Below are 21,233 nucleotides of genomic sequence, written 5' to 3'. Positions count from 1 at the left end.
TAATTGCGGTCGTATATTTTTCGAATATTATTCTGTTGGAAATATATCACCAAAAATAAAATACGAGATACGCTGGACGCTGTAAATGTAGGCTACAATTTAAGCTAAGTACTTATGCCTCTTAAGCCCGGCGAGAGATTATGGATAACGTGTTTTAGTCCAGTTTTTATAGATCATCTTGAAGGACGTTTGAAATACACCATCCACGCTAAGATATGCCAACGAAATTTATGTGAGATTAACTAGTACCCAAAAACCGTTTTTATGCCTCGTGTGTGGTATGCTTTAACGGTGCGAGAAATAATATCATCGCGCCTGAAAAATACTCCTTAACACCGACATGACTTTCGTTCTTTAATTTTGTTATCGATTACGTTGACTAAAACAAAAGATTTGGCTATTTTCTGATTATTTCTCTGAAACGTTTTATTTTCAGTTTCGGAATTCTTTGCAATTTTCAGATGACTAAGCAGTGGACAGTACGAATGTTTATAAATTGGGTAGACAGCAACTTTAGGTTGTTGCTCTTTACTCCGGACTTGCGTTACGTTGTCTATCCGCAACGTTAAAAATACCATCACTGGTAATAGACTCATGGGTGTTATAAGAGTCAATTCGCCAAAACTTCGAACAGCTTATCGGGATCCAAACGAGCTATGGCTCAAATGAATCCTCGTTCAATTCGGCGTTTGTTAGTCAATAATATTCAGCTCATCGACCTTCATAAATGTACACAATTTGACACTATTCACATTTTGCATGTTGATAAAAAACTATTATCACGACCACGCGAAAATTTTTCTAAGGGCAACGCACTGCTCCTAGCATGAACATAAGAAATATTTGGAGGCTGATGAAGTCACAGTAGGCACTGCGTTTCTTTCGTAAAGATAGATGACTTGTTTTCGTTGTATGAGTTAAAACACACAATACAATCAATCTTAAGCGGTTGCTCTCATCACAAAAGCCTCCAAATTGGACATTTGTCAAAGGAGTGTTCATGCTAGGAGCAGTGCGTTGCTAAGGGCCATGACAGCCCAACATAATTTTTTTTCAAGTCGTTGGGATCGCTGTCGGCTTGAATCCCGACTGTTCGAAGTTTTGGCGAATTGACTCATACTTAAGTGCACGTACAAATTTAATTTCGTTTAAATATTTGCGCCACATCAACAGAATATCGCCGCTCCTCATTTATTCTTAAGCACCGGCGGTGCACTTCACACATTCAATTTTGACAGCCGGATAAGTTTTTTTTTCTTGTGTGGATTTTTGCTTCGAAAACGTATCGGCTCAACTTTTATTTATTAGATGTTTTGCACTCGTTTCATTCATAGCACCTTACATTAAAATTCATTCACATCGAACACATATCGGGGGGCGGATAATCGAAAAAAAAGTGAAATTCGTGAATTTGAAAAGTCAAAAGTGCACCAGAAAATAAAACTAAAATTAAAAATGTGGTCGTCGGTAAACATTTTACTTTTGATTTGTGTGTCATTTGTGATTAGCGAAGATTATAAAAAGCCCAGCACATTCGCCGTTTCGTTATCGAAAGACAATTTTGCTAAAGAAACCGCAGAATTTTATTACATGGTGCTATACTATTCGCCGGAGTAAGTACACGAACATTTCTGTTGGATTTTATCACGACTTTTTTTATTTGTCACCATAAAGTCGTGTAAATATTACCTATTTTCCGAGAAATTAATTTATTTTGCCGAACCTCGATCCATCCAATAATAGAATTTGAAGTAAATTTAACAACATAATTGTCGACTCTACTCAATTTTCCATATATCGCGTCGGAACGAAACATCTTATCCGTTGCTTCACTCAACAATATTAATCATTCATTTTCGGTGATGGTTACAAGCACTATATTAGTGTTTAATACGTGTCCGAGTGTGACTGGTCCTTAGCCAGAGGCTTCTCCATTCATCAAAACATTTGATTTGTTTGATTGACCGATTGTTTAGTCCAGATGATTTAGTTGGTTGGTTGTCCCATTTATTGTTTTACGAATGAAAATGGAATAAATTTTCGTATATGAAAACAACAGCTACGTGTTCATACATTTTTCATGAATAGGGCTGCTATGAAAGCAATAATGTCAAACGACTGGTGTTTGAAAATGTTTATCGCAGATAAACATCAACTTTGACAAACCCAAAGCATTTCCGCTAAAAATCCTTAGAGGTTCTTGGGTTATTAACGGGGTTTCGTTAAACTTTTTTGACATTTGAAGGGTTTTACTACGAGTTTGCGGATTTCTATGATTTCCGTTCCGTGTTTCAAGTCTTTCAACGGCGAGAATGGTCATATAAGTAGGGGTTTTGAGAGAAAGTTAAGTTTACTTTACAAGTTTTGTAATCACGTGAAATTAAGGGGTCATTCAAATAGTATATGTTATCGATAACGACGACAAAAATAATGACAAGCTCTGGGGTAATATGGTCCATATATAGTTAGTAAAATGCGATGGAAGTAATAGACCCGATAATAATACTGGTCATATGCTTGCCGTCTGTAACAGGTTAAACCATGTACCCCGGTACACGCTAGGAAAAATTGAGTGAAGCGCACGCTTTGGTTATACATACTACCTACGCCTAAAACAGTGTGCACCGAACAGCATTTCAACATTTATAGTACGATGCAGTCACGAGATATTTCGCCACTTGTTAGGAGCTACTTGAACCATTCTTGAGATATTTCCTTCGCAGACTTCAGGAATTAGGACTCACCATTGCAACCCTGTTTTTCGGCGAAGTGACTATCGTTCACTTCTATTTTTAGAGTCTGATTTCGTGCTATTTTTTTGTATGAAATTTCAGGGAGAAAATTCACGAAATGATTTAGGTGCATTCTTACCACTTATTGCGAATTGTGCAGGTATTACAACCAGGAGTTCGTTTTAATTAAAAAAAAAAAAAGAAGAACATTACTGGATCGATGGCATTCTTTACATTAAATTACCATTAGGCCGCACTTAAGCAATTATCTTGTGCTCTTTGACAGGGTAATTGGAAGGGACATGCATTTTTAATGAGTCACTTTCTTTTTGCTTGAAATCGGCCCGACAATGTCATTTTAATAGACGTTCTGAATCCATTTATACATTTTCCTAGTTCAATAAATTATGAAGATGCATTACCAGAACACAAAGACGTAAGGTGAACCAGTGCGTCTAGGTCAAATGCAAATATTTTTAATGATAAGTTGAATGATACTTGTGTCTTGAGAAATGAAGTGTAGGCCAGGGTGTAATATTGAGAAATAATTCACTAAATTTCAATAACAAATTCACTAAGCTTGGTGAACCTTTTTCTTGGTAAAACTTGGTGAAATATTTCTCAATATTAGGCTCTGGTAGACGGATTAATCTGACGATCAATTCTGAATCCGGTAGTTAGTTCAGCTTTTATTCCCACTTTTATCTGTAAATTCCCTTTTTATTGGGATGATGATTTGCAAAATTGCAATGCTAATGTCATTATGACAGAAAATGGGAAACTTTTAAACAAGCTGCGGTAAATCGGTGCCAAAATTCTGACATTTAAAAGACTTAAACGAATCATAATCGGATCAAATGAAACAAAGTTGAACAAACAAAAAGTACCATGTCGAGACCATATACAACAATCGAATAGAAATCTTATCACGTAACAAAATGTAATGCAACACATGTTTGAATAAACTACTCCAAAAATATGAAACAAAGAGTTGATAAAATACACTTAGCCAACAGTGTATACAACTAAAACGTGCGCCCGATCTTGTGCCAATAAAATTGTTGACTTGTCGTCTATATAATGTAGGTTTTATTCTGAAGAGAAATGAATCAATCATCGCCACTTCTCTTTTCTTTATTCAGAATTTGTCGAGGTTGTTGGACAAAGCATCCATTGTTGACCTGTTCGTACAGCTTAGATTCAGCTCTTATCAGAAATAGTCATTTGAACAATCTAGCTCTAATTTCGGCATTTTTGTTGTTCTGCTCTGATTTGACTGAATAATTCCACGTGGTGTAGTAACATTGTAGTGAATTCGCTTCTCAAGTCTGTATACGTGCGATTGATCAAGAGTAAAAATTTCTTAACTTTAAATGTTAATTAATACAAAACATAGACGTCTTGTTGCTGATATAGAAACAGCATACCACCTGTGCAAATCTACAAAAAATTAGCATAAATTCAGACTGTTTCTTTTCACGAAATTTTTATCGTTTAATTAGTGTGGCCGCTCACAACAACATATTAAATATTTAAAAAGCTAAATGCGAGCAGATTAGATTGATCGATCGATAATACTGGAGGAAGGGCACCGTTAGAAGCACGACAGATCCCATTTTAAAACATGTCTGGTTTACAAATCCTTTTCGGGTTTCTTCAATCGCCAGCGGCACATCTCTGTAGTTTAGTCCTGTAACCCTAATCTTCCTAAATTTTCAACGCAAAGAAATTGATAGACATGAACGTCATTTTGAACTGTTAAGGTTCGGTTGTGCACCAAACAACACTGTACTTAACCCTTTGGAGTCGCGGTTTTTAATCTGAATATTTACTGTCACGAAATTGAACGAGAATCTTGTCCTTCATTATATGTAACATTCTTGTATAACAGACATCATTAGCCATTGCTCCACGCCTATTTTTGTCGTAGTTGTTGATAGCACATGACAGTTTTAGTTTTGTCGATTTTCTAATTTTTCTTTATCCGAAATAGGTGCGAAGTGAGTCAAAAGTTCCTACCCAAATACGAAAGATTAGCCGAACAATTCAACAACAAAAATGGCTTAAATTTCGGCACAGTCGACTGTACGACCAGCAATGATCTGTGCACGGCAAATGGTGCCGAAGCGCTAGAAATCATCCTCTACAAAAAGGATGAAGGCAAAGCCAAATTCCGTGGCGTTCGGAATGTCGATGGTGTGACGAAATTTTTGGTAAAACATTTAGGCGAAGATATTTTGGTAAGTCGCTGACGATGAAATTTGATTTAGAAATGAAAAGAGATTTGACTGATATCGATGTTTAGAATAATGTCGTTGACATACCGGAAAAATTGGAAGCTATCAACGAGCTAACAGACGACACTTTCACCGATCATGTGAGCCTTGGCCAGCACTTTGTCAAATTCTATGCTCCATGGTGTGGACATTGTCAGGTAAATTGTCTCAACTTTTAAACTCTTCGCTTTGTATTAGTTATACCAGTTGTAATAGGTAGAGTAAACTATCAGCACAATCAGAGAGAAAAATAATTTTCTGTTGATTTGATTTATTGCCACCACACCGTCAAACAACAATCATATTCTTCGCGTCTGGAATAAACCATACGCGAAACTAATTAATTGAATATAATTGATTACTTGAACATTATTTCACGGCATTATGCCCAGCTATGGGGAATGTAATTGAGTATGTAGTTGAAACGATTGTTTCAAGCTAATCGAAGATTTCGTAATGGAAATGGAATCATTTAATGTGTAAGCGTTGTTGGTATCGAATGTATAACACGACCAGTATGTTCTATGGTTCTCATGTTGCTGCGTACAATAAAATGCAGTTTCGTCTCAATCTTTTGAGAAAATCGTATTCAAAATTGGTTCCGTTTCCGAAATAATGGTTTTTCTCATGAAGCAAATGTAATAATTCTGATGGAACGGTTTAAAAAAAGGGCGTTGCAGTGAGTGCCACAGTGCCTTGATATCTGTTTTGTCGACTGATCAAATTTTTTAAAATTATTTAAAACGTGTCACACATCCACAGCATTTAGTTAAAATTAAGTTTCGCTATTCAATATATTGGAAGATGCAAACTTTTGCCTACCGACAAATCCATTGTGTGAACAGGTGCTCGTTCATTTAATTATTGAAAATGTGGAAACTAAATATTTGTCTTTGCTAAAAATGATAAAAACTGCAGGTTTTACATCCATCGATACTTCATAACTACAGACAGTTCGAATTTGCATCAATTATTTCATTGATTCGTTGACACATATTTGTTCAAAAAAAAGTAGAAATTATCGTAGTGTCTCATTTATTGTCTCCAATCATGGATTCTATCCATTAATGTATTGTCTCCATTCATGGATTGTCTCCATTCATGGATTGTCTCCATTCATGGATTGTCTCCATTCATGGATTGTCTCCATTCATGGATTGTCTCCATTCATGGATTGTCTCCATTCATGGATTGTCTCCATTCATGGATTGTCTTCATTCATGGATTGTCTCCATTCATGGATTGTCTCCATGCATGGATTCTCTCCATTAATGTATTGTCTCCATTCATGGATTGTCTCCATTCATGGATTGTCTCCATTTATGGATTGTCTCCATTCATGGATTCTCTCCATTAATGTATTGTCTCCATTCATGTATTGTCTCCATTTATGGATTGTCTCCATTTATGGATTGTCTCCATTTATGGATTGTCTCCATTTATGGATTGTCTCCATTTATGGATTGTCTCCATTTATGGATTGTTTCCATTTATGGATTGTCTCCATTTATGAATTATGTATATTCATGGATTGCTACTCAATCCTTTCCGACAACACTAACGTTTATCTTCTCTGACGATGGCTCATCAACGAATATGTGATCGATTTTATTATCGCATTCTGTTCGCTGCTTACATACTCTTCATGAAAATTTAAATTTATTCTTTTAGCGCCTAGCACCCACATGGGACGAATTAGCCAGCGCATTAGAGTACGACGAAACCGTTTCAATATCAAAAATTGACTGCACACTCTACCGACCGATCTGTTCACAATTCGAGGTGAAAGGTTATCCGACCCTGTTGTGGATCGTTGATGGAAAACGCGTCGAAAAGTACACCGGCCAGCGATCGCTTGACGACCTGAAAGCGTATGTGGAAAAGTCTGCTGGTATTATCGTCAAACGAGCTGCTGAACCAGATGCCGCACACGCACAAATCAAAGTCGACGAAGCGGTGTTACAGTTGACCACACAAAGTTTCGATCATGCCATCGAAAAGGGTGTCACTTTCGTGAAATTCTTCGCTCCATGGTACGTAGACTATTCGTTTTCTTCTTCTGATTTTCATTAATTTACCGGCTCCTCTTTTCCACTTTTTTCGTTGCGTCCGTTAGGTGTGGTCATTGTAAACGAATGGCACAAACATGGGACGAACTAGCGACCAAATTTGTTGGTGTAGTCGATGTTAAAATAGCCAAAGTTGATTGTACATTAGCCGAAAGCAAAGAGGTCTGCTCCGAGCAGGATGTAAATGGATTCCCAACACTGTACATTTACAAAGACGGCGAAAAAGTTAGTGAATACAGTGGCAATCGGTCATTGGACGATTTATTCGAATTTGTGAACAGGCAAATCGGTTCGGATCGCGATGAATTGTAAATTAAATGTATAAACCGCGTGTGCTGTATGCCTGTGTGTACATTTTTTTAGAGGGTTAACCAACTGAATTGTACTTTAGAGCACTTGCCTGTCCGGATTGCTCTAAATTATTTTACTAAAATTTGAAATTGTGTACCGTTTCGAGATATTCATTGAATTAAATTTGCAACACGAAAGTTGGTATGAAAATTCTGTGGTCCTTTATTGTACTGGTTTGCTGATAAATTTCGTTTGGTTGCTAGCGGAGTCATACCTTGCCCGATACGAATAGTTGTCTTTATTTTTATCTTACGACATAAGACTTGAAACCGCACAACTGTGAGAGTTTGCTTATAACATCATCTCATAAGGATGATGACTTACGTCAACGCACTGTGCTATGCTTATGATATCATAGAAGTTTTAACGGAGAAGTGGCTGATAAAGCAAACAGTAATTTTCTCGCATAATTACTGGCCTCCGTGCAAGTTCTTCTACTCGTAGACGAACAACTGTGTTTAAAAAAAAATTGTTGTCAAATGGATCAGCGAAATGAAAGAAATTAAAAAAAAATATTTCGATCAAATTCTACCTTCCGACAACCACTTTGGTTCGTATTAATGGATTAATTAAAAAACAGGTGGTCACTGACGTAAACTGTAGAAAAAATTACTGAACTAGGTCCCACCTGTTGGGTGGGTCAGATCCCTTGACTGTTTGTCAGAGCTTCTCATAAGTATCTTTATTGGCAATGATCTATTGATTTATTTCAATGAAATGTAATTTTGTATGTTGATGGTCACAAAAACGCATTTAGAAGAAGAGCTACTAGAACGGTCTAATAAATCTCTCATTGATGATTTAACTCTGTTTAGTTTCACTGAAAATCTTCGAAACTTTGTATATAAAATGCCCCGGTAAAAAATGACGAATGTTTTCAATAAAATTTATTCGTCATACTTAACACACTCACACCAGGGGTACAAGGAAAGAAAACGCAAATAAAATCAGCAGGGTTTCACACATCACCATGAACGTAGGAAAACGTACAAAAAATAATAAAAGAAAATCGAAAAACGTCATCAAAAAAGCACTCATCGCTGAGACTACCCTAATTTTCTCGTGAAGAGACAATATTTGAACAACGTTCGAACTGAGACACTGTTTCGTCGTAAGAGGGTCCTATTAGCTGTAACTCATCAGTCTAAGGCAAGCAGCTTTCTAGGAACACCTTTTACGTGCCAAAGATACAGTTAAGAGCATACAGATTAAATAAACGGTTAGTATACTCTGAGAATTGTTGGATTTCATCCGAAATGTCACTATGAGAACAGCGTTCCGATCTGAATACTATGATCGGATAAACCCTTGGCTGTGTTCCCCAACAGTCAGCTTTGGCCAACAGCACAGACAAAAAAAATCAAATCAAAAAGCTTTTCATACCTTCGCGTCAACGTCCGCCTTTCCAACACCTACAGCATCACCAACTCTTCCGTCTCTCATCTTTACAAAAATTATATCCTCACGAGAACAAGAAACTTTCTTGTCGACATAAACAAACGAACCAAAAAAACGAACGAATGAAAAAACAATTGAACGGAAAAACAAACAAGCACCTTGGCCTACTAAAAAATGGGAACTCGACAACAGTGATTTGACCTATTTTGAAGACAGTGATTCGACCTATTAAAAGACAGGGTTCGGAAACAGTGATTCGACCTTTTTACAAGACAGGGTCCGGAAAACAAGCGATTTAACCTATTATAAGACAGGGACTTTATCTACTACAAGACAGGGTTCGGAAAACAGCCACTTTATCTATTAAAAGACAGGGACTTTATCTACTACAAGACAGGGTACGAAAACAGTTGATTTTATCTATTACAAGACAGGGCAGGGAAACAGTTGATTTCAACCATCACAAGACAGGGTACGGAAACAGTTGATTTTATCTATTACAAGACAGGGCACGGAAACAGTCGATTTTATCTATTACAAGACAGGGCACGGAAACAGTTGATTTAACCTATTATAAGACAGGGACTTTACCTATTACAAGACAGGGTTCGGAAAACAGCCATTCTTATCTATCACAAGACAGGGTACGGAAACAGTGACCTTATCTATCACAAGACACGTTTCGGAAAACAGTAACTTTATCTATCACAAGACTGGGTACTGAAACAGCAATCACAAGACTGGTTACGGAAACTGTGATCTTATCTATCATAAGACAGGGTCCGGAAAACAAAGGAAAAAGGACACAAAAGATCCGGGGGATCTAAGACTCAAGTACTCTAATGGCTCAACTAGGACTCTAATGGCACAACTAGGACTTTGGGCATGAAAGACTCGACGTACCAAAGACGCTGGGCACTAAAGGCTACACACTCACGGAAAAGGGCAAAGACCAAAATTGAGACACTCACGGCAAGGAGAAATCCTTCAACTAAAAAGGAGACAACACCGTGACAGATTAGGTACCGGAACAAGATCCTGCTATCGGAAAAAGATCCAACTACCGGAACAAGATCCGGTACTAAAACCGGAAGGGCACAGGTCTCGTTACTAGTTCCGGAGGTCAAACGTCGCCAGAAGAACAAAAAACAATCATCTCGGAACTCGAGTTTAATCCGACTCACCTAACAACTTAATTAAATTAACAAATCAAAACGAAAATTAATTAAATTAACAAATCAAACGAAAATTAATAAGAAAAATCAAGAAAAACAACAAATCAAACGAAAAATAGCAAGAAAAAACCAAGAAAATGAAAGTAAAATGAAAATTAACAAGAATGAAAAAGCCGAAAAAACACCCGAGCCATTAATCACTCTGATACCTCTAACTTTCTATTCGGTGTCGACTTCTTTAACTCGCGCAACTAAAGGATCCACTACTATGCTCATCAACGGTCGAATCGTCTTAAACTGCAAAAAAGACGGGTTTTCAACCGGCATCACATCCATCAGAGGTCTTATCAACGGCTTCATTCAACGACTCGTGTGAATTGCGGCCCTCGCTTCGCTCTGGCTTCACACTCTTTAATTTTGGTTCTGTTTATTCGGTTTTGTTTACAAGGCAAAATAAAATAACAAGACTCCAGATCGTTTTAACAAAGAGTAGAAAAGGCTTCTTTTGAGTACTACTCCCAGATGGTTGATCCGATATCACCCATTTTCGCAATGTTCTGAAAGAAGGCGATGACACGCAGATGCTTTTTATTGAACAGACTCATTACAGATTTTTTGAAATGTCAACCTAAAAAAAACTTTTTTTTTTCTTCAAGTTGACATTTTAAACAAACTGTAATGAATGTGTTCAACAAAATGTATCTATTTGTCAAAATGATACATGTTTTCAATGAAACTTAGACTCGTGTGATTTGAGGCCCTCGCTTCGCAAGAAAAATACTATAGAAAATAGATACAAAAATTCTGTCAGCAACATCAGCTTGTTCGTTAGACTAACATAATCTATCTTAGAACCTAACCTCAGGAATTAATTCCATTCTCCACCAAACATTTTTTTTTTTAAATCGGTTGAGAATTACTCCAGTTGTCGTGTTAACAAAAAGCTTAAAAGTCTTCTTTCGAGGACTACTCCCAGATGGTTGAACCTACACCACCCATGTTCGAACTTGACCTGAGGATTTCAATCCTCCATCGAATAAAAAAAAGTTTTTGAAAATCTGTGCAACTTTGCTCCAGTTATCGTGTTAACAAAGAACAGGAAAGGCTTCTTTCGAGAACTACCACCAGATGGTTGAACCGATACCACCCATTTTCGAACTTTACCTGGGAATTTCAATACTTCATCGAATAAAAAAAGGTTTTTGAAAATCGGTTGAGATTAACTCAAGTTATCATGTTAACAAAGGGCACAAAATTTTAACATTTAACGTTTTTTCATCACATTTCAATACATTTTTAATCATAGTGAGCGTGTTACGTACGGTGTATTTTCTTTTGTAAAACCCAAGGGAATAAGAGAAAATGAGTGTAGCATTAGGGAACAGTTCGCTGCATTTCAATTGGAAATCTGTATCCCAAAAGACTGGACTTAGATTTTAAAAGTTTAGTCGTGATCATGATCGTGTTGTTCACTTCTAGGTTATGTAGAGTAATCTCATATACTGCATTGAGGTATGTGTCAAAATTTATACGGCTAACTGATTAGTTGTAAAATTTAGCAGCGCTGGCAGTAATTGAGCTATTATAAAATTTTGACCCATCCCTCAAAGTAATACAAGTTAAAATAAGTGGTCCGAATTATTTCTTATCCTCTCTGATCATAACAATCGGTAGAGTGTTTAAGCAGATCAGTTTTTGATCAGGTGAATTTAACAGGTCTCGCAGTCGCTTGTCAAAATAATAGAAATCAAATACAAATTTAACCTGAGCTTAACTCTCGATTTATTCCAATCACTAATTTTTGTCAGCTGACAAGGTAAGTTTAACTGGTTTTTGCTCTTCTTACGCACAAAACGTTTACTCACCGTTGAACAATGCAAAGAACAGTTTTAATATTTACTGAAGTAGTGCGATTCACGCTTGAATAGTTATTTACGTATTAAGTTTTATATGCTGCCTACGGGGGACAAAAGTTGAAAAATGTAAGCCCAAGGGCCGAAATTGACAGAAAAATATAAGCCAAAGGGTCTAATCTCGCAATGGAATTTGAAATAACTGGTCTGAATTCTATTTTATTCTCTCTCATCATAACAGTCTACACTCTACAGTTAAAGGCAGTGACATTTCAGCATGAATTTGTTTGCTGATCCAAACAAACAATCAAAACTGTTTACACGTCTTTATACGGTTTATGTTTATACTACCACCAGGTGAGCGATAACATTTAGCTTCAACCGTATAAGCAGTCTTTTATTGTGTGTGGATCAGCTGCAAATTCATGTTGCCTCTGATTGTACGGACAATTTAAATTCTCAACGTCAATATATTTTGATCAGTTTCATGAGCAAGCACCCCGACTTAGTACTATTTATGAGTAGACGGAAACGGCTATTTCGAATTTCTAATGATTGTTTGTATGCTTTGGTGAGCTTTCAGAAGCTCTGAGATTCTCTTTTATTCCATTAGAAAAGTGGAATACTTCAGTGGAAGCTTACAAGCCTCGACAGCTCTTTAAAAACAAAGACACAAATGCAATACGGTATTTTGGCTTAACATAACACGGCAGTAGGAGCAGTAGGACGATCATGTTGAGTCGTGAGCAAGAGAACAATAGTAAACAAAACGAAAAATAATATTCGAACGTTAAAGGTAGACAAAAGCGATAACTCTAACTTTCCGTCATAGTAATCAAAATCTTGAAAATAGACGAACTGATAACACACTACAGTCTCCCCTGTCCATAAATCACACAATCAAATCTGAATTTTCTGAATTTCTTAGAAATGACTTTTAAAAAATCAGCCTACGAAAAAACTCTACCATGTACAATATTACAGTACATGTATACCAACAACATAATACACAGTATTGTCTCATATTAAAGCGGTAGATAGTCGCTAATATACTGTCATTGTTATGCCTAAATATCACTTACACGAATGAGAAAATTATCAAGTAAATTTACATAAGAATAATTGATCCAAAGCTTTAATGTGCTAAAGTGCTACCTGTAAATTTGCTAGACAATCAGTATCAGTTTGAAGCTATCGCCTGACAGAGGTTCTTGCGCAAAAGACTCCGTTTAAGCGGCCCAGTGTGTACCGACTGTATATTGAGAAAAATTACCAATAAAGAAAATATTTTGAGTAAATGGTGTCGATCAGTCTTGCCCCTGATATCAAGTTGTTTGTGATTAATTCATATAATTTTTCAAAACATTTGTTTGCTGAATTCGAAGAAGTGATTTGATATTTAAAAAAAAATTACTCGAACGGTTTACAACCTGATAGATAAAAGTGCCGAGGAAATAATCGTCGAAGATGCCACCGGAAAAAGAGTTAAATGTGGACAATGTTTTGAGTGAATTGGGAAACGTTGGCAAATTTCAGTTGATCAATTTCGTGCTCATTGGCATCGCAATTCTACTGTCGTCAATTGTTTCTTTAACATTTGTTTTCGCAGCTGGCGAAGTGAATTATCGGTAATTTTCCTTATATTTTATATATTATTGCTCACCACACTTTCTCACAATTTTTGTTTCTGTTTTGGTTCTGATCGACAGAGCCTCGGGCAAAACTTATTTTTTTGGGGGTAAATTTGTGAAAATTTCGCTAAATTTCATTCTCGAATCAAAATTAGATTTTTATAAAAAGAATTACACGAATCAATCAGCGATCACGATACTTCTATCGTAAGATAATGACCGTAAAACCTTTAAGTGGTCCAGCTTTCGTGAGCTACAACGCAAATCCAAGGTCAATTGTATCCCGAATTTACATTCGAAGTGCGACGAAATAAAAACTAAAAATATTAGAAGGGCGATCTTCCCAATGTTGAACCCTCAGGTGCATTTCATACGCACTAGTTTTCTTAGTGTAACCTATTTTTTGAGTAGTTGCTAATAGCTATAATATTGTCGTCTCTGGAGAGACCAATCACCGCAATTTTACCATCGATGGATTCCGTTCGGGAATATTGCCGCCATGTCCTTTTTTGTACTAAGTTAATTGAATAATTCAGCAGTTCTGCTGGTCCATCCGCTGATGGGATAACATTCAAATCATTTGTATGACGTTATGTTATAATAGTAGAAAATTAGAAACGCCGATTCGAGAATGCTGATGCGTAACTTTAGAGGAATGTTAACAAGACATGATTCACGGTTGATACACCACAAGTCTTTACATTCGAAGAAATTGTGCTGCTTGCAGCGCATTCTCAATCTATCATTATTAATCATTACACTTCTCATGCAATGTACCAACGATTGTTGATTTTCAAAATGATCAGTCAACAATGTAAACCAAACGAATCGGTTCAATAAAATGTGTCAATCAGCACAATATCGTTTCATGCTTTGACTACCGAATTCTTTATAATTCTGCGGAAAGTGCGTAAATATCTAATAGCTTCGTTTAAATGTCCCTTTGGATAGACTGGCATTACATCCATAGTGAAATTAACGAAAGTTACTTATGCTTCACAATTCTCTGTTTACGATAATTGTCTGCTCAATTTCGAAAAGAGCTCATGGACAGTCATTATTCTTAATATGCGTAGCTACTCAATCAGCCAGTTATATTCTAATTGAACCGGAATGGCACCAACATTATGCAGAAACCTTGCAGAATATAGCGCAACTTTGATACCTTTCAGTGTGTGTTGGGAATTACGGCAACACTTGTCTGTATAAATAACTCCTGATTTTGCTGATGATTGCCATTTAAACGAACAAAACCATAGTGGACATTGGATTAAACAAGTTATAAGAAGATAGAGTCTGTGACAATTGTACGATCGTGGAGAAATAAAGATAATTCTCGGGGACAGCATCCCCAGATAACGTATTTGCATTGTAGTGACTAGAATTCCTAACACAGTGGGTAGTCGAAACTTTAGGTTTAAGTTCGAAGTCAGCTCAGTCTTTACTGCGCTAGAACTGGTTGAGGAACTATTTATAAATCACGTCAACACGTGGAGAGGAAGGGGATTTGGACTCTAGTAGAAACGAGTGGATTTTCTTCTGATCGAGGTCAGATAGGGTTGAAAATAGAAGGAAATGCTGACGTGATTTATGGATGTCCCTTTAAGTAAAATAGAATCTTTTAAGTATCTCTTGAAGCTGCTGTAGTTATGAAAGACATGTAAGTATACGAAACATGTCAACCGAACCGAAAGTATTTCCACTACCTTGGGCTGTACTTTGTATAAGAAAAATATTTCTACACGCTTCATGATACGAAAACAGACGAAATCACGCGTCGAAAGTTATCGGTAACCATAGTTTTTTAGTTCTCTCTGAGCAGACCTTGTAAACAGGTCTAGGGATATAGATGATGTTTTACTCGCATGCGACCTGTTTTGAATTGATGTATACGAAGGCGAAGCAAACTCTCTCACTTTCTTTTGCTCTTTTTGTTTTTTTTTTCTGTTTTTCGTATCATAAAGCGTGTAAAATTGTGTTCATCATATGGAGAGAACACACTCAATCACAGTATACGTGTGAATTCGTATGCCACGAGAATTATTTTTGCATACGTACGTATGTTTCGTCGAAAATAATTCTCTCGGCGTACGAATTCACATGTATACTGTAATCCACGCCATTAGTCGTATAAATGTATTTGTCAGAGAGATGCTAATATGACGACTGGGTCGTTTCGACGGATAGAGGGAATATGTCGACTGATTTTGAAATTGGTTGAGAGAAAATGTATAGAGGGATAGAGGGAATATGTCGACTGATTTTGAAATTGGTTGAGAGAAAATGTATTGAATTCTCTCTCAAAAACCCAACTGTCATTCGACATATTCTCTCTATCCGTCGAAACGACCCAGTCGTCATATTAGCATCTCTCTGGTATTTGTCAGTGAGAGCTTTTTTCTCCTTTGTTACTATCTGTCAGTTTTTCTATTTTGCGATTTAGTATGGAAATGAAAACTAAAATTGAGATATCTTTGCTGTTTTAAGTGTGTTTGGAATCGATTGGCATTAACAGATTGCGTTAAAATATTTTTTCTATTTTATTACAGTGAACGACATCTCAAATGTCTCACTGTCATTTTTTTCAGAGAATGTCATTGTGAATTTGCAATGACACAATAAAATTCTCAGAAAAATTTGACAGTGAGACATTTGAGATGTCGTTCACTGTATTTTGTTAATGTCAATCGATTCCAAACACACTTTAAAACATTTTGGTCCAAAAAAATATGAAAAACCACTTAAAACAGCAAAGATATCTCAATTTTAGTTTTCATTTCCATACTAAATCGCAAAATAGAAAAACTGACAGATCGTAACAAAGGAGAAAAAAGCTCTCTCTGACGTATAAATTTATACGACTAATGGCGTGGATTTCGTGGTTTCCTTGTGATGAAAATAACTATCGCTTTGTTTTTGGTTAAAGCTTCACCGAAGTCGTTCAAAGAAAGGAAAATGGAAATCGTGAAAATCGGGACGTATTTGGTATACGACCTACAACGGTCGCTATTATTTATACATAGATAGTTTGGTCATTCTTTCTGGTGTTTCTGGTCGCTAAGTTCCCCAAATTCCCTTCTCGAACGACGGAGGCTGTATAGAGAATGAAAAACGATATTCAGCTTATTTAGAGCATCTATTTTCAAATACAGAAGATGCCTGATAAACTCATTCAATGTCGTAATGATTCTGTAATCTGATGATGAGACGTTTTTGCAACAAATAAAAAATGTGAACAGATCAGAAACTAGAGCTGCAGACACTATATCATGTTAAACCTTGCCGTGCATTTGCATTTCTGTTTATCGTAAATTGGATTGTTTAAATAATCACAATAGACTCTATATGACAATTAAAACGCAAAAATTTTACTTACATTCATTGATATAATTACCTGCTTCTGTACGGTCACATTTTCTTTTGTTGAACCGAATTCCCATCGAAATAATAACGACAATAGAATCTCATTTCGCGTCTAGGCTATTGTATGGATTATACTGACGTGTACTACACACATGACATTATTGTACGATTACATTACATTATCATTATAGGCTTGAGTAAATAGATGACGATTTGCGAATGTGATTTTGATGCCGAACTAAAATTAATGTGAAGGTGGTAATTGATTGGAATATATTTATAGAGTCCAGTGTGTAGTTGGCATCATGACCATCATGACTCGATGCGGCTATGGCATTCAAAATAAACTGCGTACTCTTCAATAGCATTATGTATACGTTACAATCGGCTCGTTTTCACAGTACTTCACAGTACTTGATAAATCATGCGCCACTTTATTCGCAGAAAATTCATCACCTCCTCCTTTAGCATAATTAATTTTATGCTAATCAAGTTCAATGGGATAGATTTTAGAGATTAGTCGATAATGAGTGGCTTTTATTGCTTTGTCAGCAGATTGCTGTTTCCTTATTCCTAATTTAACATCATGAATCAGCGAGATTTTGGGAGGTTGAAACTACAATAAGATTTTCGATAAATTTTAAAGAAATAAGCCCAACTATTGGTAGCGCTACGAACGCTACGAATCAGCATCAACACTTTACAGAAAATATGTTATTCTGAATAAACGTCTCAACGTACTAAATATGAATCACATCTGCGTGGGTCAGTGGTGGTGTATTGTTAAATGCGTTCCAAAATATTCAATCGCCTAAAGACATAGCTCTCGATATCGATTTATTAGGTCAAATGAAGATAGTAATGACAATATTTCAATCATCAATCTTCGGCACTTGCGTCTAATCAATCGTTATATTTCATTAGATTGTCTCTTTGAAAGATTAAAGTCTCTGATTGTGGACTGGAATTTTAATGCTGGGTTTTGACAAAATTATTTATTCTGAATGAGAAGAATACGACGAAAACCCTCAGCACTGGTCCTAGCATTAACGTATAAAATATTTTGGATGCTGATGGTATCAAAATAGGCTTCGCATTTCTTTCGTACAGACTGGAGTCACGTTTTCTTCATGCGAGTTAAAACAAACAACACGTGCAAGTGCACACGCATGCATGTTATCAAAATTTGGAGACTTTTTGATATGTAACATATGAGTGCTAGGAGCATTGTTATGCACCATTTCTCACCAAGAAATCTCACCAGCAATAGCTTCACTGAAAACCCTTCATTCATACCTTAAAACAGAGTCAGATTTCAGAAATTTAGCTGGATTAATAGAATTACGTTTAAGGATGAGGGTTTTTCGACCACTGTTAGATTAGATTAGAGTTTTTGGGAGGCTTCTTTAATTGAGAAGCAGGAACCCTGATCAAATATTCTTTGCTCTCTACTCTCTGACTTTACTACTTCTATTAGAAGATGTGTACGTATACACCAATCTCACGTGCCAAGCCACAAGACCGTTGTTAAAACTAATGAAGTAAAAGATTTTGTGTCAATCCTTAGACTTAGTTCAAAGGAAGTGAAATAGCTGATCCTTTTACTTGTTGTGTGTGAAATGTAAACAGGAGAATGTTTACTTGTAGTGTATTCCGTATAGCAGCAGTACCGCTACCAACAGTACAGAGAGACGCAGCAGAGTCTACGTTTCAGTTTCATTAAAAAACTAAATTACCTTTACGACCATTTCTATTACAGTTGCCGGATACCGGGCTGTGATGATAATCAGACTGAATACAAGCCCGACTGGTTGTCTCATGCAGTGCCCCACATCAATGGCGTTCCATCGCGATGCAACCGATTCAATAGTTCGATTACCGATTCATCTCAGTGCTGGGATGAAAATGCATTCGACACGAACGAAATGATCGTTTGCAACGATTGGGTGTTTGAGACGGAAGAGAGAACGATTCTCAACGAGGTAAAATTAATGAAGAATAGAGAAAATATCCCACGAGAATGCAATCCCCCTTTTTTGTTTTAATGACCAAAAGTTTGGATTAACATGTCCGGAAAATGATTGGAAGTTGGCATTCGTCGGAACCATAAACAATGCAGCGCTTTTCGTTTTTATTGCAGTAATGGGTGGACTATCAGACAGGTAAGAATCAGTATAATAAGGGACACCGTAATGGAAGAAAACACTTAATGCAACTGATTCATCTAATAGATTCGGTCGACGAACGATGGTAATCTATGGGCTCTTTTTCACCGGCGTTTTCGGTTTGATAAAATCATTTTCGGTAAACTACGTAATGTACGTGATATTCGAGTTTCTGGAGGCTGGGGCTAGTTCTGGCGTTTACGCAACAGCTTTCATATTAGCTGTAGAGCTTATGCAACCGAGTAAACGGGTTCTTGGAGGCACAATTATCGCTTGCAACTATACGCTGGGTGAAATTGTCCTTGGCATCATTGCAATGTTAGTACCGAACTATCGTACACTGTTGCACATTACGTACGCGCCTTTGTTGCTTATTATCTCCTATTTCTGGCTGATACCGGAAAGTGTACGTTGGCTATTCGTTAAGGGTAAAACGGATGAAGCAGTGACAGTGATTCGCAAAGCAGCAAAAATGAATAAGATTATATTGTCCGATCAAACAATGGATAAGCTACGTTGCGCTGAACACATCAATATACTCAATCAGCATCATCATCATCATGAAATTAACAAACGATACGCTATCGTCGAGGTGTTTAAATCCAGAATACTCTTGATTCGTTTGGCTAATTGCTGTTTGTGTTGGATAACGAACGCCTTTGTTTATTATGGCCTCAGTCTGAATTCCGTTACACTAGCAGGCGATAAGTACGTGAACTTTATATTGGTTTGTACGGCAGAGATTCCCGGTTATATTATCACGGTATTTGTGCTGAACAAATTCGGCCGAAAGTATTCACTGTGTGCGTCGATGCTTCTCTGTGGCGTTGCATGTTTATCATCTGAATACATACCCGTTGAGCAGTCTGCTTTACGCTTAATTATGTTTCTGATTGGAAAGTGCTCGATTACCGTTTCGTTTACAGTACTGTACGTATTCACAACGGAAATGTATCCGACCAATTTACGAAACAGTTTGGTCTGCGCATGCTCAATGATCGGTCGAATCGGTTCGATGGCTGCGCCTCAAACTCCGCTACTGGTAAGCAATGCGTCGTATAGGATTTACACTTTTCCACATTGTAGCGCTTCTGTTTCAGGGAAAATATATGGCCGCCTTACCGTTGATCTTATTCGGCAGTTTATCGATCATATCGGGACTACTGAGCTTACTGTTCCCGGAAACACTGAATACGATGTTGCCGGACACAGTGGAAGAGGCCGAGAACATTGGAAAAAATGTCCCGAAAAAATAGACAAACGAAATGCAATCACAGCGTTTTGAAGCCAAAGATAATTTTATGTGAGATTTAACCGTCGAGTTGACTGTGTTCCTTAATTCGTGCTAATTAAACAAACCAATAAAAATTCTTACTTCATCGGAAGTATGTTAACGACATGCAGTTCAATATTTTGACTCAATCTATCATTTGCGGCAAGAGTTTAGAAAAGCTAATTCCACTGACCAAAGCGAAGAATGGTAAGAACTCTCACAAAAAAAAATCCGCCCGAAGGAAAGGTAGATCCGAGGGTATAGGTCTACATCAAAAGAATCATTGAGGTTACTATTTCGGTCATAAAGAGATTCGGAAGTTACGATCATTTTTAAAGGGACGACGTCAGTAGTAATGTCATAATCTTTAGATTTCAATCAGAGCCTAATATTTGGGAATTAATTCCCAAAAATTCACTAAAATTCCCAAAAAAATTCCCAAAATTCTATGGCGTTACAACTATCTATAAAGTTACAACTTTTGGCTTTCATCGCTTCGTCCACGACTTTCGTTTCTACGTGATTTTGGGCCTGCCCCTTTTCAGCGTTCCCTGTGGGTTTCAGTCCAGTGCGGTTTTCGCGATACTTCCCGCAGGTTAGGTTCCACAACTCGTCGATGTTTGAAATCTTTTCTGACCAGCGTATTCGCAGGATTTTCCTAAGGCATCGATTGACGAAAACTTGTATTTTGTCCTCGATTATCGATGTCATTTTCCAAGTTTCGCAGCCGTATAGTCATACTGACTTGCAATTTGATTTGAAGAATTTCAGCTTCAAGTTTCTCGTTAGTTGTGTCGACTACCAAATATTGTTGAGAGAATGAAAGCTTGTCGCGCTCTTTGAATTCGAGTCAATAACGTTACAACCCTAACCCTTTATAACGTTACAGCTCTATTTCTAAAAATCGTTTAGTATGCTGATACCGTAATATTTACATAAAGTGGTAC

At 36.9% G+C, this 21,233-nt stretch overlaps 2 protein-coding genes and 1 long non-coding RNA gene across 3 annotated transcripts in view; 2 read left to right on the top strand and 1 right to left on the bottom strand.

Moving 5' to 3' along the window:
• The first annotated feature begins 1,174 nt into the window (after window positions 1-1,174).
• LOC119069737 (thioredoxin domain-containing protein 5) lies at window positions 1,175-7,578 on the top strand. The gene is made up of 5 exons (XM_037173876.1): window positions 1,175-1,613; window positions 4,726-4,972; window positions 5,038-5,166; window positions 6,680-7,041; window positions 7,125-7,578. Exons 1-5 carry the CDS (start codon window positions 1,456-1,458, stop codon window positions 7,387-7,389), a joined length of 1,161 nt encoding a protein of 386 aa, XP_037029771.1. The 5' UTR covers window positions 1,175-1,455; the 3' UTR covers window positions 7,390-7,578.
• Window positions 7,579-12,756: 5,178 nt separating this feature from the next.
• LOC119069757 overlaps window positions 12,757-21,233 on the bottom strand; it is a 25,124-nt gene continuing 16,647 nt past the window's right edge. The window contains exon 3 of the long non-coding RNA XR_005086399.1: window positions 12,757-12,769. This is a non-coding gene — a long non-coding RNA (uncharacterized LOC119069757). The remainder of the gene's footprint in view (window positions 12,770-21,233) is intronic.
• LOC119069734 (organic cation transporter protein-like) lies at window positions 12,977-20,413 on the top strand. The gene is made up of 5 exons (XM_037173865.1): window positions 12,977-13,482; window positions 18,608-18,830; window positions 18,904-19,010; window positions 19,080-20,055; window positions 20,114-20,413. The coding sequence occupies exons 1-5, from the start codon at window positions 13,322-13,324 to the stop codon at window positions 20,267-20,269; spliced, it is 1,623 nt and encodes a 540-aa protein (XP_037029760.1). The 5' UTR covers window positions 12,977-13,321; the 3' UTR covers window positions 20,270-20,413.

The sequence above is a fragment of the Bradysia coprophila genome (genome assembly GCF_014529535.1).
Source record: "Bradysia coprophila strain Holo2 chromosome X unlocalized genomic scaffold, BU_Bcop_v1 contig_39, whole genome shotgun sequence".
Classification (NCBI taxonomy): Eukaryota; Metazoa; Arthropoda; class Insecta; order Diptera; family Sciaridae; genus Bradysia; species Bradysia coprophila.
This window is presented reverse-complemented; position numbering and strand designations above follow the sequence as displayed.

Excerpts from the sequence above, each read along its gene's own strand:
- LOC119069737 (XM_037173876.1), top strand. The coding sequence starts at position 1,456 with ATGTGGTCGTCGGTAAACATTTTACTTTTGATTTGTGTGTCATTTGTG. Across the intron at positions 4,973-5,037 it reads ATTTAGGCGAAGATATTTTG|AATAATGTCGTTGACATACC; the intron begins GTAAGTCGCTGA and ends ATCGATGTTTAG. Across the intron at positions 7,042-7,124 it reads GTGAAATTCTTCGCTCCATG|GTGTGGTCATTGTAAACGAA; the intron begins GTACGTAGACTA and ends TGCGTCCGTTAG.
- LOC119069734 (XM_037173865.1), top strand. The coding sequence starts at position 13,322 with ATGCCACCGGAAAAAGAGTTAAATGTGGACAATGTTTTGAGTGAATTG. Across the intron at positions 19,011-19,079 it reads ATGGGTGGACTATCAGACAG|ATTCGGTCGACGAACGATGG; the intron begins GTAAGAATCAGT and ends TTCATCTAATAG. Across the intron at positions 20,056-20,113 it reads CGCCTCAAACTCCGCTACTG|GGAAAATATATGGCCGCCTT; the intron begins GTAAGCAATGCG and ends CTTCTGTTTCAG.